We start from the raw sequence: 18,220 nt of genomic DNA, 5'->3' as shown, positions 1-18,220 counted from the left end.
CAGGGGGCGCTGCGATACAGCAGCAACAAAGCCCCGCCCTCTCACTGCCCCACCCCCTCAGTCGCCCTGCTCTTGCCCCGCCCAGTCTCTCCTGACCCCGCCCCAAGACACGCCCCTTGGTCGTGGCCCCGCCCCTCCACGTGGCCGTGGGGGTCCCTGCACCCCCAGACCGGGGCCCCCCCTTGTAACCCAGCAGGAGCCCGCTGCCCTCGCCCAGCCCCAAATCACGACCATCCAGGCCCGGAAAGAAGAGGATCTGTTTATTGGGGCACAGGGTTTGCTCCCCAACATGCTGGGGGGGCCCTCCAGCAGCCCCCAAGGCACTGCGGGGCGGTGGGGTGGGCACAGCGGCACCGCCCCCACCCAGCCAAATAATATTAATAAAAAATTACTTTGGTCCTGACAAAACTGGCGAGGGGGCAGCTGCCCAGGCTGGGGGACACCCAGCTGGTCCACGGTGAGGGGTTAAGGCATTTTGGGGGGGCCCCTGGCAGGCAGAGGCCTGGGGGGGTCCGGAGAGGCTCAGAGGATCTGGCGGGGCATCCCGTAGCCTGTCATGCCAGCCTGCGAGGCGCCCCGGTTGGTGCCCATCTGCAGCCCGATGACGCTCTGCCCCTCTTTCAGCTTGTCCTCAGAGAAGACGCGCCGGTTCTCCTGTGACTTTCTGCGGGCACAGGGGGTGTCAGCATCCCCAAGGGACCCCACAGCCCGGCCTCCTCCCCCTACAGCACCCCCACCTACTTGGGGAACCAGTTGGGGTCTCCCACGAAGAGCCCATCACCCTTGGCCACGGCCAGGCTGCCCAGGTTCATCAGGGTCCTCTGCACGCACGCCATGTTCTTCCCTGGAAGACCCATAGCAGACTCAGCTCCGTCTCCATCCCCGTCCCACCCCACAGCCTCCAGGTCACTCACCTTCCCAGAGATCCACGGTCTGGAAGATGTCGGTGGCCGCGATGCCGTAGCGCTCGGCCGCCTGCAGGAACTGCGAGATCTGCTCCATCTGCTTGAAGGCCATGGCTGACACCTGGATTTTGGCCACAGGCGCCTGTCCCCGTGGGTGGAGGCTGTTGATGAGCCGGCACAGCACCTGCAGGCAGGGACAGGGACAGGGTTAGGGTTAGGGTCTGGTGTGCAGCCCCCATCCCGGCTGGCCCCAGGGCTACTCACCGTGCCGTCTTTCAGCCACTGCTGGAAGCCATCCCTGCCGGGCGCCGGCTGTGCCACCGCGCTGCCGCCATCGCCGCCGCACTGCGCCAGGATCCAGCGCACCAGCACCTGCTCCAGCTCGGGGTCGTACTGCCGGTCGATCTTCTGCTGCACCTCCCGGCTCAGCCCGTACGATGGGCCCCCGGTTCGCCATGCTGACGGCAGAAGGGTCTGCGGGGATGGCACCCATCAGTGGCTCTGGTGGGTCTGAAGCACCCACCCCGTCACCTCAGCATGGCAGAGCCCCATCCTGCCTTGATGTCCGGTGTGGAGCCTTATCGCCCATGCCAGGCGCTGCCCAGGCTCTGCCCTCTTCCTGCCCAGCTGGCCGGGAGCAAACACTGGGTCTGTGCCCACCCGAGGGGCAGCTGTCCCCGGGCAGGGTGGGCAGCACTGCGACCCCTCTGTGCCAGTCTGAGCATCCCCATCCCGCGGCCCGGCCCCGTCGCCGCGAGCAGGCACCGGCAGGCACCGGGGGCCGGTCGGAGCTTGTTTGTGGATCTCGCCCGTTTGCTCGGGCCCGGAGCCAGATCCGGGACTGGCGCAGGAGCGTGGGGCCAGGGCTGATGGCGGCGGTGTCCCCACCCCCGGCGGGACAGCCAGACCCCACCCCTGGCCAGGTGCTGTGCCAAGGTGCCACTGGAGCGGTGCCACCCATGCTGGAGACAATGTCCTCGGGGGACATGAGCAGAGTGGCCCTGCCCATACAGCCAGGGTTTCCCGAGCCCCCGGGGTCTCTCCATCCCCTCTGCCCACCACTGCCGTGGTGGGCACATGAAGCTGCCTACACGTGCATTGCCCCCACGCCCTGCCCTGCCCCACTGGCATTTGGGGGCACCAAGAAGCTAGAACACATGCAGGTGACCCTGCCTGCCCAGTGTCCCCTGTCCCAGCTGGGCACAGGTAGCAGTTGCTGCCCGGGGATTGCCCAGCCCACACCCGGGGGTGCCAGGCTCAGCTCGGGGCAGAGTTCACCCCTGTCACACACTGGGCTTCATGGTCGGGGGTCCTGTCACCAGGAGCAGCCCCAGGACGTGCTGCTCTCAGGGACAGGAGGAAAACCGACCCCGCCAGTTGTGCCCCCAGAGCCAAAGCCTTGGGCCACCGTGGACCAGGCCTGGCACATGGGGACCCCGCGGGGGGGTGGCGTGGGGAGCGGCCGGCCGGGGGCCAAGGCGTTGGGAAACAAAGAGGAGCTGGAACTGGGATCATTTCCCGACCCACCCGGAGCTTGCCTAGGCGGGATGGGAACACACCCGGACCCAGCCCCGCTGCCCCAGCGACCTCCGGACTCCGCGGGAGGGGCTGCGCCCCCACGATGGCCGGAGGGGGTAGAGAAGGTCCCAGTTATGGGGCAGCCACCCGGAGGTCTCGAGGGACAACCTGGGCACCCCCGAATTCTCTCCTAGGACTGGCAGGGAAAGGGCTGTACCCAGCCCCGCTACGATCGAGCCACCCTGGGGACCCTCGAGACCCTCCAGTGCCGACAGGAAGGGGACCCCAACCAGCACAAGGCCACCCTGGGGACCCCTGACACACCCCGAGGACAGCAGCGAGAGGCTGTACCCAGGGCTCGACCACCCTAGGGTGCCCAGAGCCCCCCGGGGGCAGCGGGGAGGGGACATCGTGGGGACCACAGCCACCCCGGCGGCGGCGGGGAGGGGACCGGAGCCAGCCCTGCGGGCGCGCCCCGGGGCTCCCGGCACGGCGGGGCCGGAAGCCGCACCCGGGTCCCGTTTCCCGGGCGCGGCCGCGTGTCCCGGCGGCTCCGCGGGCGCGGTCCGGCCGCAACCGCTACCGGGGCCGGGGGGGGGGGGTGGGGGTGGAACACGCCGGGGGGACACTGGGCGCGCCCCGGGGACTGGTGGCCGGTCCCGAGCCGGTTCCCATCTCCGCCCTGTCGCTGTCCCGGTCCGCATCTCCTTCCCGGTGCCCGTGCCGCTCCCGGTGCCCGGTGCCATCCCCATCCATCACGTGCCCACCTGCGCCCGGTGCCCGGTGCCAGCCCCTCCCTACCTGCGGCGCCGGTCCCGCGCTCCCGGGGCGGCAGTGCCGGATGCCGCCGCCCGCGCCCTTTTACGGCTGATGTCACCGGGACCGCCCGGCACCGCCCGCCCCCCGGGGCGGGATCCGCCGGGGCCCGCGGCCAGGGCTGGGACCGAGCCGGCACCGCGCCCCGGGGCAGCCCCGCCCCGGGAAGGGGACACGGGGGGGCACGGGGACAGGGTGGCCGTTGCGGGGACAGGGTTGTCGTGGTGGGGACAGGGTGGCTGTGATGAGGACAATGTAGCTGTGGTAGGGACGGGGTGGCTCTGGTGGCCAACGTGAGGATGGAGTGACTGTGGTGGAGACAGGGATTGTGGCAGGGACAGGGTGGCTGTGGTGGCAGGGGGACACGGGGGCTGCATGGGGACAGGGTGGCTGTGGTGGCTGAGGTCAGGATGGGGGTAACTCTGGTGATCAGCGTCACACACGGTGGCTGGCTGTGGTGGCTGAGGTGAGGACAGCGTGACTGTGGTGACAGTGCCACACAGGGTGACTGTAGTGGCTGAGGTGACGATGGGGTGGCTGTTGCAGAGACAGTGGTGACAGGCAGACACAGGGCTGTGTGGGGACAGTGTGGCTGTGGTGGTCGAGATGAGGATGGGATGGTTGGGGTGCAGCCTGAATGGCTGCAGTGGGGACAGGGGCCAGTGGCTGTGGTGGCAGAGGGACACAGGGACAGTGGCTGTGGTGGGGACAGCGTGGCTGCAGTAGCAGGGACAAAGTGACCATGACAGGGACAGGCTGGGCGTAACCCCCCTGAGGATTTTGGTGGGGGCTGTGGTGACAAAACCTCTCATGGTGGCAGCAAGGAATGAGGCTGTGATGGGGACAATGCCCACAGTGACACGTGGTGGGTGCCAGGACCCTGCTGTGATGATGATGGGGACAACCAGGGCCTGGCTCTGGTGGCAAGGGGACAGCTGAGGGTCGGGGGGAGGACGTGGCCTCTGCAGCACCCGCAGTGTCCCTGGTGGTGCCGGCAGAGATGACGGCGTTTGCACAAGTCCTGTCTCCATGGCAAGCGCCACCAAAACAACAAACAAAACCTCGGCTTGAGGCCACCGGCTGCCTCCGGAACCGGTGGCAGGGCCACTGCTGCAGTGTCCCTGTCACCCCACCCACCCCTCAGCATTCAGCTCAGCACCCGCCTTGCCCAGCCCACCCGGAGCTCAGCTGGGGTGCCACCAGAGCTCGGCTGTGATGGCACTGTCACACTGTGGACCAGCCCAGAAGTGTCCCGTTGCCCTCCCTGCACCCACGGGTGCCACAGGGTGGGGTGACTTTAACCCTCTAAGGGTTGTGGTTGTCCCCTGGGGATTTCGGGTGGTGTTTCCTGTGGCTTTGGGGACATGGGTGGGGGGACACGTGGAGGAGGGGAGCAGGGCAGGGAGTGGCACTGGGTGACCCATGGGACAGGGGTGACATAGGGGGAACAAGGTCAGGGGGTGACAGGGAGGTGCAGGAACTGGGGTAGGGGTGACACAGGGGCAGGACCTAGGGGCGACAAAGCAGGAGATTTAGGGGTGACACAGGGGGAAGGACCCACGGGAGGGTGGCCCAGGGTGACACAGAACAAGAGCAGGAAGGTCCCAAGGGATCTGGAGTGACACTGGGGCAGGATCCTCGGAGGGCTCAGCCAGGGGACACAGGGAATGGTTTGGGGACAGGACCCCCAGCAGTGGCACAGGGCATGAGCTGGGGGGGACAAGGCTGGGGTCTACAGGGAAGTGATGGGGTGTCACAGGGCACGTTCTGGGGGGACACAGGCAGGGACGATGTGGGGGTCACCCAAAGGGCACAGTGGGGGGTAGGGGGGAGGGGACCTTGGGGACAAACTCAGGCAGGGACAGAGGCCAGGATGAGGGGCACACAAGGGCAGAGCAGGGAGCACGGTGTGATGTGGGGCAGGGCCAGGGGACAATGGGCAGCAGGCAGGGGGACATGGGGTGGACATCGCAGGAGGACATGATGGGGGGACACCGAGGGACAGGGGTGGATGTGACAGGGTGACACGATGGGAATATGGAGAGACATGAAGTGGGCAGGGCAAGGGGACACAGGAGGAACTAAAAGGGGACATGGGGTGGGTGTGGCAGGGGGACACATGGGGACATGGGTGGGTGTGGCAGGGAGACATAGGGTGGGCATGGCACGGGACACAGGAGGAAAAAACAGAGGGACACACGGAGACGTGGGTGGACGTGGTAGGGGGACACGAGGGGACATAATGGGGGGACGTGGGGTGGGTGTGGCAGGGGGACACGAGGGGATATAATGGGGGACGTGGGGTGGGTGTGGCAGGGGGACACGAGGGGAGATAATGGGGGGACGTGGGGTGGGTGTGGCAGGGGGACACGAGGGGACATAATGGGGGGACGTGGGGTGGGTGTGGCAGGGGGACACGAGGGGAGATAATGGGGGGACGTGGGGTGGATGTAGCAGGGGGACACGAGGGGACATAATGGGGGGACGTGGGGTGGATGTAGCAGGGGGACACGAGGGGAGATAATGGGGGGACGTGGGGTGGGTGTGGCAGGAGGACAGGATGGGGGTATGGGGGGGGTGACCAACGTCCGTGACCCCACGCGACCCGCGCCGGAGCCCACGCGCGACCCCCAGTGATGTCATCGCCCGTCCCCGCCCCTCGGTGACGCGCTCCCGCGCCGTGGCCATATAAGGGCATGAGCGCGCGCGGGCCACGCCCCTCCCGCGCGCGCGGAGCCGCTGCCAGGCCCCGCCCCTCCCGAGGGAAGGACACCGGAACGGGGAGGGGCGGGGGGAAACTGAGGAAAGCGGGAGGGGACAGGGACATTGGAGAGGGGACAGGAATGGCGGCCACCCGGATAAGATGGGGAGGACACGATAGGATGGGGGGAAAACCCAATGGGGGGACACTAAGAAAATGGGGAGGGGTAGCGAGAAGATGGGGGAACACCCCAAGGGAGGAAGATGAGGGGAGACATAAGGAAAATGGGACTATGAGGAAAACGGCGGTACAGAGCAATTCGCAGGGGGACACGAGAAAATTGGGGGTACCAGGAAGATGGGGGGGTGGTGGGATTGATAGGGGGAGGCCGGGAAGATGCGAGTGGGGAATGGCGAAGATGGGGACACAGGAGAATGGGGGAGCTTGCACAAGGCACGGAGAGCAGGACGAGGTGGGAGGGGGACACCGAGAAGATGGGGAGCAACTGAGAAGATGGAGGGGGGGGTTAGGATGGAGTGGAAGACATGGGACAGATGGGGTTTAGAAGGAGGGAGGACGTGGCAGAACCTTGGATGCCTTGGGGATCACCCCCCGCCAACAGGAGCCAGAGCTGCTCTCACGCCTCTTTATTCCCCCCCCGCCCATCCTTTGACTCGGGGGATCCCAGGGCGTCCCGGGGGGTCCCTAGAGCAGCGTGGCCACCTCGAAGCGCTCGGAGCAGCACCCGCGGGCGCCCACCCGCTGCCGCCGCTGCTGGGCCCCCTCCCTGCGGCGCCGCGCCCCCAAGCCCTCGGGGCGGGGGGTCTGGCCGCGCTCCGGGGGACCCCCGGTCCCCAACGCCTCTGCCGACACCGAGCTCACCGGGGCCGAGCTGGGCTCTGCGGGGAGATAGGCAACGTCCGGCCCCGCCGCGGCACCCGCCGGGGCGGCCACGGGGCCCTGGGCACGGGGGTGGGGGGCGCCGTGGGGCCGCACTCACTGTGCCGCTGCAGGTCCCGCAGGGCGATGGAGGAGCCGGGCCGGGCCGGGGCCGCGCCCCGGTAAAGCTGCAGCGCCTCCAGGAGCTCCGACTCCAGCGCGAACTCCGCATCCCACTCGTAGTTCTCGTCCACCGAGGTGTTTCTCCTGCGGAGAGGGGGCGAGGGGCACGGCCCCCGAGGGCGTGAGACCCCGGGGATGGGCTCCAGGGGAGACCCCAAAAAAGTGAAACCCCGGGGATGGGTGTAAAACCCTGGGGATGGATAGGAGAGCCCAGGGATGGAGGTCAGGGCAGACCCTGAGGTGTCAGAGCCCAGGGATGGGCATGAGACCCCAAGGATGAATGTCAGGAAAGACCCCAAGCCACAGGTGCCCAGGGATGGGTGTCTGGGGCACATCCCAAGGTCAGATCCCAGGGATGAGCATCAGGGGCACCACCCCGAGGGATGTGGGGAGCTGGCAGGAATGCTGGGGGAGACCTGGAGTGGTCTCTCATGACAGGGACAGAGGGGAGGGGGTGTGCCCAGGGCACTGCAGGGCTGGGAGGCAGCGAAGTGGCTCCGTGCCAGGACACCCCATGCCAGCTCCGTGGGACAGGCCCAGAGCTGCCCCAGCACGCTGCAGGAGCTCATCCCACTGCCCTGCCCATGGCTCACCTCTTCCCGGCGCCAGCATCCGTCCTGCCCCGTCCCTCCTCCGCTGCTGAGCCCCCACTGTGCCAGCTGCCCCCGTCCCCGACGGGGATGCCCAGGAAGGTGCCCCCCAGGGACGGTGCCAGCGAGGGGGGCCGCAGGAAGGAGCCGCTGCCCCGGCCGCTGCTCTGGCTGGTCAGGCTGCCCCGCGGGAGCTTCTCCGGGACTGCAGCATCCGGCAGCCGCCCCGGGGCCTCAGTCCGGAAATGTGGGGCTGGCTGGGGGGGAGGTCCAGGGCTGGGGGAGCAGGGCCAGGAGGGGGAGCTGGGCAGCGAGGCCTTGGCGGGGCCCAGGGGCAGCCGGGGGGGCGCAAGGAACGCAGCGGTGGCGGGGGGGGAGGTGGCGTTGGCACTTGTGTCAATGCAGTCCGGGCACAGTGTCCGCTCCATGTGCGGGGGGCTGGCGGGGGGCTCCGGCCGGGCACCGGCACCGGGGGGCTCCCCTGGCTCCTCCGGGGGGGGCCAGTCGCCATCCACACACATCTCCTTGAAGAAGGGCAGGCTGAGGTACTGCAGGATCCCGCTGATGGCCGGGGGGCCAGGGGACACTGGGGTGCCGGCGGCCGGCTGGGGGGAGCCCTGGCGGGGCGGTGAGTCCCAGGGGGGGCCGTGGCAGGGCCCGGGGGGCTCCTGGACGGTGCTGTAAGGCAGGGTGGCAGTGGCAGAGTCCACGGGGCTGACGTCGGTGATGCTCAACGCCACGGCCTCGGCCACGGGGCTGCTGCTGCCGTAGCCGAAGTAGCGGCCGTGGCGGTGGCCGGAGGCCCGGGCACCCCAGCGGGGCAGTCCCACAGGCCGGGGGCGCAGCGAGACCCCCCTGTGCCACACGGGCTCGTCGTCGTCCTCTTCTTCCTCCTCGTCCTCCTCCTCCTCAGCGGGCAGCTGGTGGTAGGGCTGCAGGGGGTCCTGCACAGGCTCCGACTCCAGCTGTGGGTCGGTCTCCACCACGAAGCGCCCATCGGGGCCACGGCAGATGCGTTCCAGTGGGACGTGCTCCCGGCCGTGGCTCTCGTAGCCGGGGTAGCGGGAGCCAGCGATGCTTAGCCCCAGGCTGGTGCCGGCCTTCTCACCCCACAGCAGCGTCCGCTGCAGGCTCCGGCACGGCGATGGCTGCAGCTTCAGCTTCACCGTGCTATCGGGGCTACCAGGGCCACGAGCATTGCTGCAAGGGAGAGGCAGCAGCTGCAGCACCCCCTGCTGTGCTGCCAGGCCCTGCTCCTGCACTTCCTGATCTTTTCTTCAGCCAAAACTGCCCGGAGGGAGCACACAGTGGGGAGCCCCGGCACCAGCACCCCACTCCTAACACCCTTGGGCAGTGGCAGCAGGGGCTGGCTGTCCCCAGGCTGTCCCTGTGCCCCCAGCCAGTGGCAGAGGGATGATGAGGAGTGCAGTGGGATGGGACAGGGAGAGGGACAGGGATAGGAACATGGCATGGGCAGGAGTGGGACAGGGAGGGAGAGGGATGGAAGGGAGAATGACATGAAGAGAGTGGGAGAGGGAGGGGAGTGTGGCATGGCCAGGAGTAGGATGAGAGACAGCAGGATTTGGGGGAGTGAAAGCCAGAGGTGTGACATGACAGGAGTGGGACAGGGAGGGAATGGGATGTGGAGGAGCATGGCATGGCAAGAGAGGGACAGGGAGGGAGTGTGGCATGGCATGGCAGGGAGGGAACGTGGCATGGTGGCAGCAGGACAGGAAGGGAGTGGGATGTAGGGACCACGGCAATGACATGGCAGGACAGGCAGGGAGCGTGGCAATGGTGTGGCGTGACTTACTGTGGAGGAGGAAGCTTCTTGCTGGGGGAGAAGACGAGTGGTGGATCTGGAAGGCCATGAGAACACAGGGGGATCACACGGCGAGCAACTCAAAACGTGATGAGGAGAAGACGGCGGCACCCACTCGGTCCCCACCCTGGCTGGCCTGTCCCCTGCCCCCTGTCCCCTGGTACCTTGGCGGCGCTTGCGGATGCGCGCGGCACGGCGCCGGTTCATGATGCAGGCGGCCATGGTGCTGAAGATGACGGCCACGCTGAGGAAGCAGATCCCCCCGATGACCCCCGCCAGCACCGGCTGTGGCAGCAGCTCCGGCAGCTGCGTGCGGGACGGGTACACCTCCATCCCTGCCACACACAGGGCACCCCATCAGGCAGGCACAGCCCCCCCCCCACGTGTCACCTGCATCGTGGGGACACAGCAAAGGCTCAGCTCTTGCCCCACCAGGGCTGCTCTGCCCTTGGAGGGACTGTGACCCCCACCATGGGCACCAGGGGAAGGGATGCTCTGCTCCCTGAGGCTGAAGCCAGCAGTCCTGATAGCTGTTGCCCCAGCTTTAGCCTTGGGGGTCCTGCTCTGTCCATGCCCCCAGTTCAGCAGCAGGGCCACAGGAGTGGGAACAGCATGAAGGGGGTTCTCCTTTAGTAATTTGGATGTTTCCCACCTCTGGTTTCTGTCCCCAGCATGGCAGCCCAGCCTTACCTGCTGTGGAGACGTTCACCGTGTTGCTGGGGTCACTGATGTAGCTGCCAGCAAAGGCCACCAGTCGGAACTCATAGAAGGCGTCCTGGGGAGGACACAGGGCCATGAGCCATGTGGCCACAGTGGCCACCAAGCCCTAACCCACCCCAGCACCTGGTCAGACCTTACCTTGATGAGCCCTGGCACCAGCACCTGGGTGTCAGTGCCGGGGATGGAGCGCTCCAGCACCTCCCAGCCGCCCTTGTCCTGTCGCAGCTCCAGCGCGTACCCGCTCAGGGCCACTGAGGCACGGGCAGGGGGGTCCCAGCGCAGCAGAACCCCCCGCATGGTCTCGTTGGCCGTCAGAGCCCGGGGTGGGGACAGGAAGACGTGCACAGTCATGGCTGGTGGCTCCGGAGGCACTGTGGTCACTGGGAAGCCTGGGGAGAACGCAGAGGTTGGCACGAGGTGGGAATGGGAGCATCCCGAGTGCTTGGGGGCACCGGGGGTGTTTTGGGGAGCTTCACTTACCCCTGGGCACGGAAGTGACAATCTGGCTGAAGGGGCCACTGCCCAGCTTGTTCTGGGCCAGGACGCTGAACTGGTAATTGGTGTCTGGCTGCAGGTTCTCCACCAAAAGGTGTTGAGCCCCCGCTGGCACCGACAGTGACACCCAGTCGTGGTGTGCCTGTGGTGGGTACCTCACCCTGGGGACAGGAGGGACCCGTGAGCCCAGAGCTGAGGCCCCTGGGGGGACACGGTGGGGGTGGGCACTCACAGTGGGGTGTACCACACGCTGAACCTCTGGAAGTAGCCTCCATCAAAGCCTGGCTCCCAGGAGATGTTGGCTGCCAGCAGCAGTGGGAGCACAGAGACGTTGGTGACAGCGTGGGGACTGGTACCTGGCAAGCAGCAGTGTCACACTGGGGGGCTTGGACCACCCCTTCCAGCACGTGCCCACCCCGGGACCATCCCAGCCCACCAGTGACAGGCAGCTCACCCAGTACGTGGACAGAGGTGGCAGTGGTGACACTGGCCACCTGGTTGGTGGCCGTGCATTCCCAGACTCCGTGTTGCTCCTTGATGAGGGGGTGGAGGACAAGGCTGCTGTTCCCATCCACCTGGGCACTGCTCTTCCCCACGCTGCCCACCTGTGGGGCATGTTCACGCTGATGGGGGGCCACCATCAACCCACCCCCGTGCAGGGCTGGGACTGTGACACTGCCACACTGGGGACAAGGGGATTTGAAAAGGGGGACATGGCCCACCATGCTGGGGCTGGTTTGGAGGGCAAGGGGCAGGGTTTTGTCAATTTTTTAGAGGACAGCCAAGCAAAGTGACCTCAGGCCCTTTAGGAACCATGTGATGGGACCCCAGTTTGGGATGGGACCCAGTGGGGACAGGAACATAGCCCCAGGAGTGATGTAGGGACAAGAATACTGCCCCAGAAATTATGCCCTGGAGGCCAAAAGCAGTCTCTGTCCCCGGGGGGGGCTCAGCTGACCCCCCAAAACAGCAGCCCCTACCTTCACCCAGGTGATGGTGGGTGGGGGATCCCCGTGAGCCGCGCAGGGGATCACCAGCTCCCGGCCCACCTCCTGGAAATATTCCTCCTTGGGCCGCACCGTGAAGGCAGGAGGGTCCTGCAAGGCAGAGGGGCAGTTTGGGGGGGCTTGGCAGGGGGTGCAGAGCCAGGAGGGGACCCCGAGGGACTCCTCACCTTCAGCAGGACGCGTGTGGGCCGGGACTCGCCGGCGGTGCCGTAGCTGTTGTAGGGCGTGCAGCGGTACAGCCCCAGCGCGTCGTCGTTGCCTGTGGCGATGACGATGGAGCCGTCGGGCCGCAGGGACCAGCCGGGGAGCTGGGAGAGGGGGATGGGTGAGGAGGAGTGATTTGGGAAGGTGGGAAGGGTAGTGGGAGTGGGAGTGGCCGCACAGACCAGCCGGGGAGCTGGGAGAAGGGAACCGAGGGGAGGAGGGATTTGGGAAGGTGGGAAGGAGGTGGGAGAGGGGAATGGGTGAGCAGGAGGGATTTGGGAAGGTGGGAAGGGTGGTGGGAGAGGGGAATGGGTGAGCAGGAGGGATTTGGGAAAGGTGGGAAGGGTAGTGGGAGTGGGAGTGGCCGCACAGACCAGCCGGGGAGCTGGGAGAGGGGAACCGAGGGGAGGAGGGATTTGGGAAGGTGGGAAGGAGGTGGGAGAGGGGAATGGGTGAGAAGGAGGGATTTGGGAAGGTGGGAAGGAGGTGGGAGAGGGGAATGGGTGAGCAGGAGGGATTTGGGAAGGTGGGAAGGGTGGTGGGAGAGGGGAATGGGTGAGCAGGAGGGATTTGGGAAAGGTGCTGGGAGTGGCTCTACCTTGTCCAGCTCCAGCGGGCGCCCATCCCTCGTCCAGGTGACGGAGAGCAGGGGGGGGTTGGCCCTGGAGGGGCAGCGGATCACGCCCCGCATGCCCTTGGGCAAGTGGGTCTCCGGGAGCATGGTGGTCACCTGCGCTGGGTCTGCAGGGACACACGGGGCTGGGGTCCCCATGGGGCACCCCTGTTCCTACCACAGCCCCGACAGCAGGGCCCCCTAGGGCCTAGGGGTGCAGGAGGGGGTCTTACAGAGCACTGTGACGAAGGCTGAGGCAGAAGGCGGCTTCCAGAGCCCGTTGCTGGGGGTGCAGGTGTATTTCCCAGCATCATCCGGGGTCACTCGCTGCAGCAGGAGGCTCCCATCCACCAGAACACGGACCCGAGCCTGGAGGTGGCTGGGAAGGGATGGCACAGCCGTGAATGGCACAGTTGGGACCGTCTCTGCTGCCCTGGAGTGATGGATTTGCCCCTGCCACACACCCAGCCTGGCCCTGGCACTTGGGGCCAGGTCTGGGGGCACAGCAGCCCTGGTGCCCTCCTCGTTGCTGCCATACCTGAGGTGGAAGACGTTGCTGCTGCCCTGGAACCAGGTGTAGGTGAGGTTCCCTGGGTACGCCTCAGCCTGGCACGCCAGAAAGGCATCTTGGGAGATGTTGACGGTGACGTTCTGGGGTGGCACCACGATGATGGGTGGCCCTGGGGTGCAGGCCAGAGGGGCAGTGAGGGCTGGGCACAGGTGACGGCCCCAGCTGATCCCAAAACCGACCATGCCATGGCTCCCTCTGTGTCCCCAGCCCACGGGGCAGGGCTGGGAAATCACCTGTCCTTACCCTGCACGAGCACACGGGTGGTGTGGGTGACAGTGCCCTCCTTGCTGGACGCGTGGCACGTGTAGGTGCCCGCGCTGGCACGTTCCACAGCGGCAATGCTCAGCGTCCCGTTCCTCACCTGCAATGGCACCAGCTGTGGCACGGCCACCAAGGGACAGCAACGTGCCCTGTGAACGGGGTGGTCACAGCAGGCAGGTGCCACCACAGCGGGGATGGGCACCAGAGCCTGGCCACACCCCACAGAAGGCTGACCAGGGGTTTGTCACCCTCACCTGCACCGTGTCCCCGCTCTGGACAGGCAGGTCACTCCTCTTCCAGGTAACAACAGGCTGGGGGTTGCCGACAGCCCTGCAGGTGAGGCTCAGTGCAGCCTGGTCCTGCACCTCTACAAACGCAGGGGGTGTCTCCAGGAATGTAGGGGGTGCTGGAAGGCAAATCCAGATCCAAACCCTCATCCCCAAATCTGGCTCAACTCAGTGTGGAAGCCCAGCACTCCCAGTGCCAGCCATGGGAGATGTGAGCAGAGCAGCTGAGGGTGGGACGGGCCGGTACCGTTGACGGTGAGGTGGATCCAGGTGCCGTTCTGGAAGTCGGCGTCACTGCTGTGCCGGTCGAGGAAGAGCACCCGGCACTCGTACCAGCCCTGGTCTTCAGCACGCAGCAGGTCCAGGCGCAGCGAGGCACCTTCCTCCAGCCGCACACGACCTGCGCGCCCGGCAGCAGCTCAGGGACAGCCACGTCCCCGGGCCACCCCTTCCCCCGGGTCACGCCCTCCTCGGGCCATCCCTCTCCCGAGTCACCCCCTCCCCGGGGCCACCCCCTCCCCGGGGTGTCCGCCCACGCTGGCACCGCGGGGGGCTGGGAACGGCGGTGCCAGAAGTTGGTCACAGCGACATCCAGCACTACACTACATGGCTGACACGGAGAGGAGGCGACAATGGCTCTGTCACCCGCCCTCGCGCAGGGTGGCCTCGGCGGGGTCCCCCAGCACAGCGGGTCCACGCACTTCGAGCATCGCTTCCAGCGGCCGGGCAGGACTGGTCCCAGCATCCCTCCAGCTGCCCACCCCCCTCCCCCCCGACCCCTTTTCCCCCTTCACGAGGACTCTCCCTCCCCCTGGCAGCCCCCCCGGCGCTCTCACCCTGAGGAGCCGTGCTAAGCCCGGCACCCCCGCAGCGGCCCCGCTCCCCGCGGCACGGGGGGTCACGGTGAACCCCCACCCGCCTCGCAGGAACGAGCTCTGCAGCTCCCCGGAGGGACACGGTGACCGGGGCTCCCCCAGGCCGTGGGGTCCTCGCCCCGCGCCAGCCCCACGCCCCGCGGCCTCTTTGATGAGGAGAGGGATAAGGGCCGAAGCGAGAGCGGGCGCAGTCCGTTAATCCCCCGGGCTATTATCAGAGCCATAATCGGCTCACGGTGCAGCGGGCAATTGGCTCAGCCCAGACCGGGGTGCGCGGGCAGCGGCCCCCAACGAACGCACCGGCACCCCCTTGTCCGGAGCACCCACTGTCCGGAGCACCCCCTTCCGTGGGCATCCATCCTTCCCTGCCACCCCGGCACCCCCGGGCCATGCCAGGTGACTTTGGTCCCGGGACACCACGGTAAGGACATGGCACCGGCAGCACAAGAGCAGCCCACAATGCTCCATCAGCATCCCAGGACATGCAGCTTCCCAAGGGGTTCCCAACACAGGAAGTTTTGGGGAACCCCGCTGCCAGCTCCACCTGTGTCACAGGCAGTCCCCACGCAGTGCCGGAGGCACCGGAGTCCCGGCTGGCACCGCATGGGCGCCGCTGGCAGCGGGATTGGCATTCCGTGTCCCGCTGGATTCCGTGTCCCGCCACACGAGCCCGGCAAGGATGAGGAGGAGGTGGAGGAGTGGCAGGAGCCGGGCAGGCGGGTTTGGGCACCGAGATCCACCCTGAGCCGTGCGAACCCCGCACACCAACACGTGCAAACCTTTCCCACAGCGCCCAGAGCTGTCTCCCACCCCTCTGCCTTCACCCCACAGCTGTGAGACGAGGGGTCCGCCAGACCTGGGAAGTGGGACAGCTCTGGGAAGCCCCAGCAGCTGCCAGCCCCCAGCCCCAGGCGCGGCGGGAGCAGCCGGCTCCTGAACAAAGGTCCCTTTGGAAGGGATCAGAGCGGCCTGGGGACGCCCCTCAGCCTCCCCCTAATCCCCCTGTGCCGGCCCCAGCCCCCTCCTCCTCCTCCACCGCCCTGCAAAAACAAAACCCTGTGGCCCAGCATCCCCCCGCGCCTGGCAACCGACATTCAGCGGGACAAAAAGGGGGGGGGGGACACAAAGGGGGCTGCAGCCCCTGCCACGCGGCTAGAGCCGGGGAGAGGGGGTCTGAGCCAGGCCAAAGACCACCGACCCTTTTCTAGGGCAGGGAACAGTGGCCCGTGACACTGTGGGTGGTGGTGGTGGCACCCAGGGGAGGTCCCACCCCATCCCACCAAACGCTGTGACAGAGGTAGCTGCAGACCACCCTGTCCCCAGGACCCCCCCCCCCGATCTCCCCAGGAGTGACACTGGTGACAGCAGTGGTGACACCTGATCTGATCCACCTGGGAAGCGCTGGAGAGAGGGGGTTGGCATCGCCTTGCACCCACCACCCCTGCCCTTCCCAGCACCCATCCCTTCCCAGCCGACGGAAAACAAGCCGCCCCGCTGCCATGGCGACGGCCGCCAGCCCCCCTGCCCACCCAGCTCGCCCTCATTCCAGCCACCAGCCCCTTCCCCCAGCGCTGATCCCAATCTGCTCCCGCAGCCCTGGGGCCGCGCTGGCGGCAGGGACGAGGGGACATGGGGGAGGGGGGCTGCGGGCAGCCCAGGCAGGGCACTGCCAGCCCCTTCCTGGGTAACCAGAGCCGCAGCAGCCCCGGGGCCCCTCGGCGCTCAGGTAACAGGAGCTCAGCCCAGGTCTCTCGGGAGAGCAGGTGCCTTGTCCTGCCTGGGGGTTCGTTGTCACCGCTGGTCCCCCAGAGCCAAGTCGGAGCTGCTGAAAGCGTCCCCAGGTGTCTCCCAAAATCTGTACCCTCCCATTCGGCCAGGGTGGAGAGTGGACATCCCAACCGAGGTGATTTTTAGGCAGGGGACAATTTTGGCAGCAAGGTTTGGGTCGTGATATGGCCCCCTGAGAGCAAGGGTCGGAGCACGGATTTTGGTACGTGGCTGGCACACAACGTCGGGGTTGGGCTCAGCCCAAATCACCCACGGGCTGCCAGCCCTCCCCATGCCCAGGGGACACTCCTGTGGGTCTCCCCTCGTGCTCGCAGATATCCTCTCGCTGGGATTCCTCTGGCTCTGCCACCGCTCACTTTAAATACCCGCTAAAGCAGTCAATATCCCCCTCCCACGCCCAGCCCGTTCCCGGCCCAGCTTTGCTCCAATTAGCAGCGCCCCCGAAATCCCCTCCCCAGCCTCAACCTTCAGGCGACCCGCACGGGCCGAGGCAGCGCCTGCAACCCCCGGGCACGGGACACCCCGGTAGCACCGGCCCGTGGTGACACGGCAGGGCTCGGCCGTTCCACCCTGCGGGAGATGCCCGAACAGCCACGGGGGTGGGCTGGGGGGCTCTTCCCAGATTTCACCCTGTGGGGATCCCTCCCGCTGCCAGGCTGGGCAGGGATCTGCATCCCCTCTACCAGCTGGGCACCCCCATCCCTGGGGATGGGAATTGGCACTCACCTGCTGCAGGGACCTCCCCGGCCCCTCACCGTCCCCTCCCGCCCCCCGAGACCCCCAGAAGAGCCCCCCACTTCCTTGGGAGTGGGATTAATGTGGTGAAACACCAGCAGCACCCGGTTTGACCCAACCACAGCGAGTGGAGACACGGGACACCCCACGGGAACCCCCGCCCGCCCCGTCCCCGCGACTCACCCGCGTACTCGGGGTCCACGCGCGGCGAGTAGAGCCCGAACTTGATGAAGATGGGGAGGACGAAGCCGAAGCGGACCCACTCGATCACGTAGAGCGGCGGGCGCGCCTCGTGTGCGCCCAGGAGCCCGCAGCCCAGCACCGCGCTGCCCCCGACGCGCCCCACCACGGCCCGGGGCTCGCTCCGGCCGCTGCCTGCGGGACCGGCACCGGGCCACGGGTGAGACGGGACACGCCGGGATGAAGCGGGATGTGGGCGGGACGGAACGGAGCACACCGGGACACACCGGGACCCTTCCCCTGCCCACGGAACCCCCCGCCCCCGACTCTCTGGGACCCGGCGCTGGCCAAACCGACCCCGCCGCGACAGACCGTGACACACCGGGGCCTTCCTCCCGCCCACGGAGCCCCCCGCCCCCGCTGCCCCCAGCTGCCCCCCGCCTCCTCACGCTTCCCTGGCACCCGGCACTGGCAGGACCGGCCAGGCCGGGACACGCCGGAACACACCGGGACCCTTTCCCCGCCCCCGAGCCCCGCGGCCCGGCACCGGCCAGACCGGCCCCGCCGCCCGCCCCCCCCCCACTCCCCGGGGCGGCCCCTCACCCCCGGCTCCGGCGAGCAGGCTGAGGACGGCGGCTCGCAGCCACCACCGCATAGCCCAGGCCCCCTCTGCGGCGGCTCCCGCGGCGTCACCGGGGCCCGCGAACCGGCGGGCTCGGCCGGGCAGCCCCGGGGGCACCGGCCCCGGGCGGGGGGCGCGGGGGGCTCCGCGTCCCGCCGTTCCTCATGCCCGGCCGGCCACGTTCGGCTACGCTCGGTTCTTCCCGGCTGCTTTCGGCTCTTTCCGGCTCGGTTCGGGTCCGTCCGGGTCCGCTCGGCTCCGGCCGCCGCCGCCGGGCGGCCGCAAACAAACCCGCGATGGCGGGAGGGGCCGCCCTGGCCACGCCCCCCGCCGCCTGTTGCCGCGGCGACAGCCAATCAGGAGACGCCGCTGAGCGCGTCCCCAGGCGGCCAATGGCGGAACGAGGCAGCGGGGAGCGAGGGGTGCTGGGAAATGTAGTACTCGGAAT

At 67.8% G+C, this 18,220-nt stretch overlaps 1 protein-coding gene across 6 annotated transcripts; it reads right to left on the bottom strand.

Moving 5' to 3' along the window:
• Positions 1-245: 245 nt before the first annotated feature.
• Positions 246-18,093, bottom strand: LOC137463766 (transgelin-2-like). 6 transcript variants are annotated; one of them, XM_068175150.1, is made up of 23 exons: positions 17,754-18,081; positions 17,154-17,345; positions 13,820-13,972; positions 13,540-13,691; positions 13,268-13,385; positions 12,992-13,133; positions 12,687-12,832; positions 12,439-12,581; positions 11,804-11,944; positions 11,610-11,726; positions 11,084-11,234; positions 10,862-10,985; positions 10,615-10,790; positions 10,273-10,523; positions 10,105-10,189; positions 9,579-9,749; positions 9,406-9,451; positions 7,596-8,792; positions 6,941-7,086; positions 1,170-1,379; positions 915-1,089; positions 742-844; positions 246-664 (listed from the first exon to the last, which is right to left on the bottom strand). In XM_068175150.1, exons 1-22 carry the CDS (start codon positions 17,803-17,805, stop codon positions 778-780), a joined length of 4,155 nt encoding a protein of 1,384 aa, XP_068031251.1. In that variant the 5' UTR covers positions 17,806-18,081; the 3' UTR covers positions 246-664; positions 742-777. The 6 variants fall into 6 exon arrangements, with proteins under 6 accessions (XP_068031251.1, XP_068031253.1, XP_068031256.1 ...); XM_068175152.1 differs by lacking the exon at positions 17,154-17,345 and having other exon boundaries at positions 17,754-18,080; XM_068175151.1 differs by lacking the exon at positions 246-664 and having other exon boundaries at positions 741-844; positions 17,754-18,083.
• Between the last annotated feature and the right edge of the window lie 127 nt (positions 18,094-18,220).

This window comes from Anomalospiza imberbis, chromosome 29, assembly GCF_031753505.1.
Source record: "Anomalospiza imberbis isolate Cuckoo-Finch-1a 21T00152 chromosome 29, ASM3175350v1, whole genome shotgun sequence".
Classification (NCBI taxonomy): domain Eukaryota; kingdom Metazoa; phylum Chordata; class Aves; order Passeriformes; family Viduidae; genus Anomalospiza; species Anomalospiza imberbis.
This window is presented reverse-complemented; position numbering and strand designations above follow the sequence as displayed.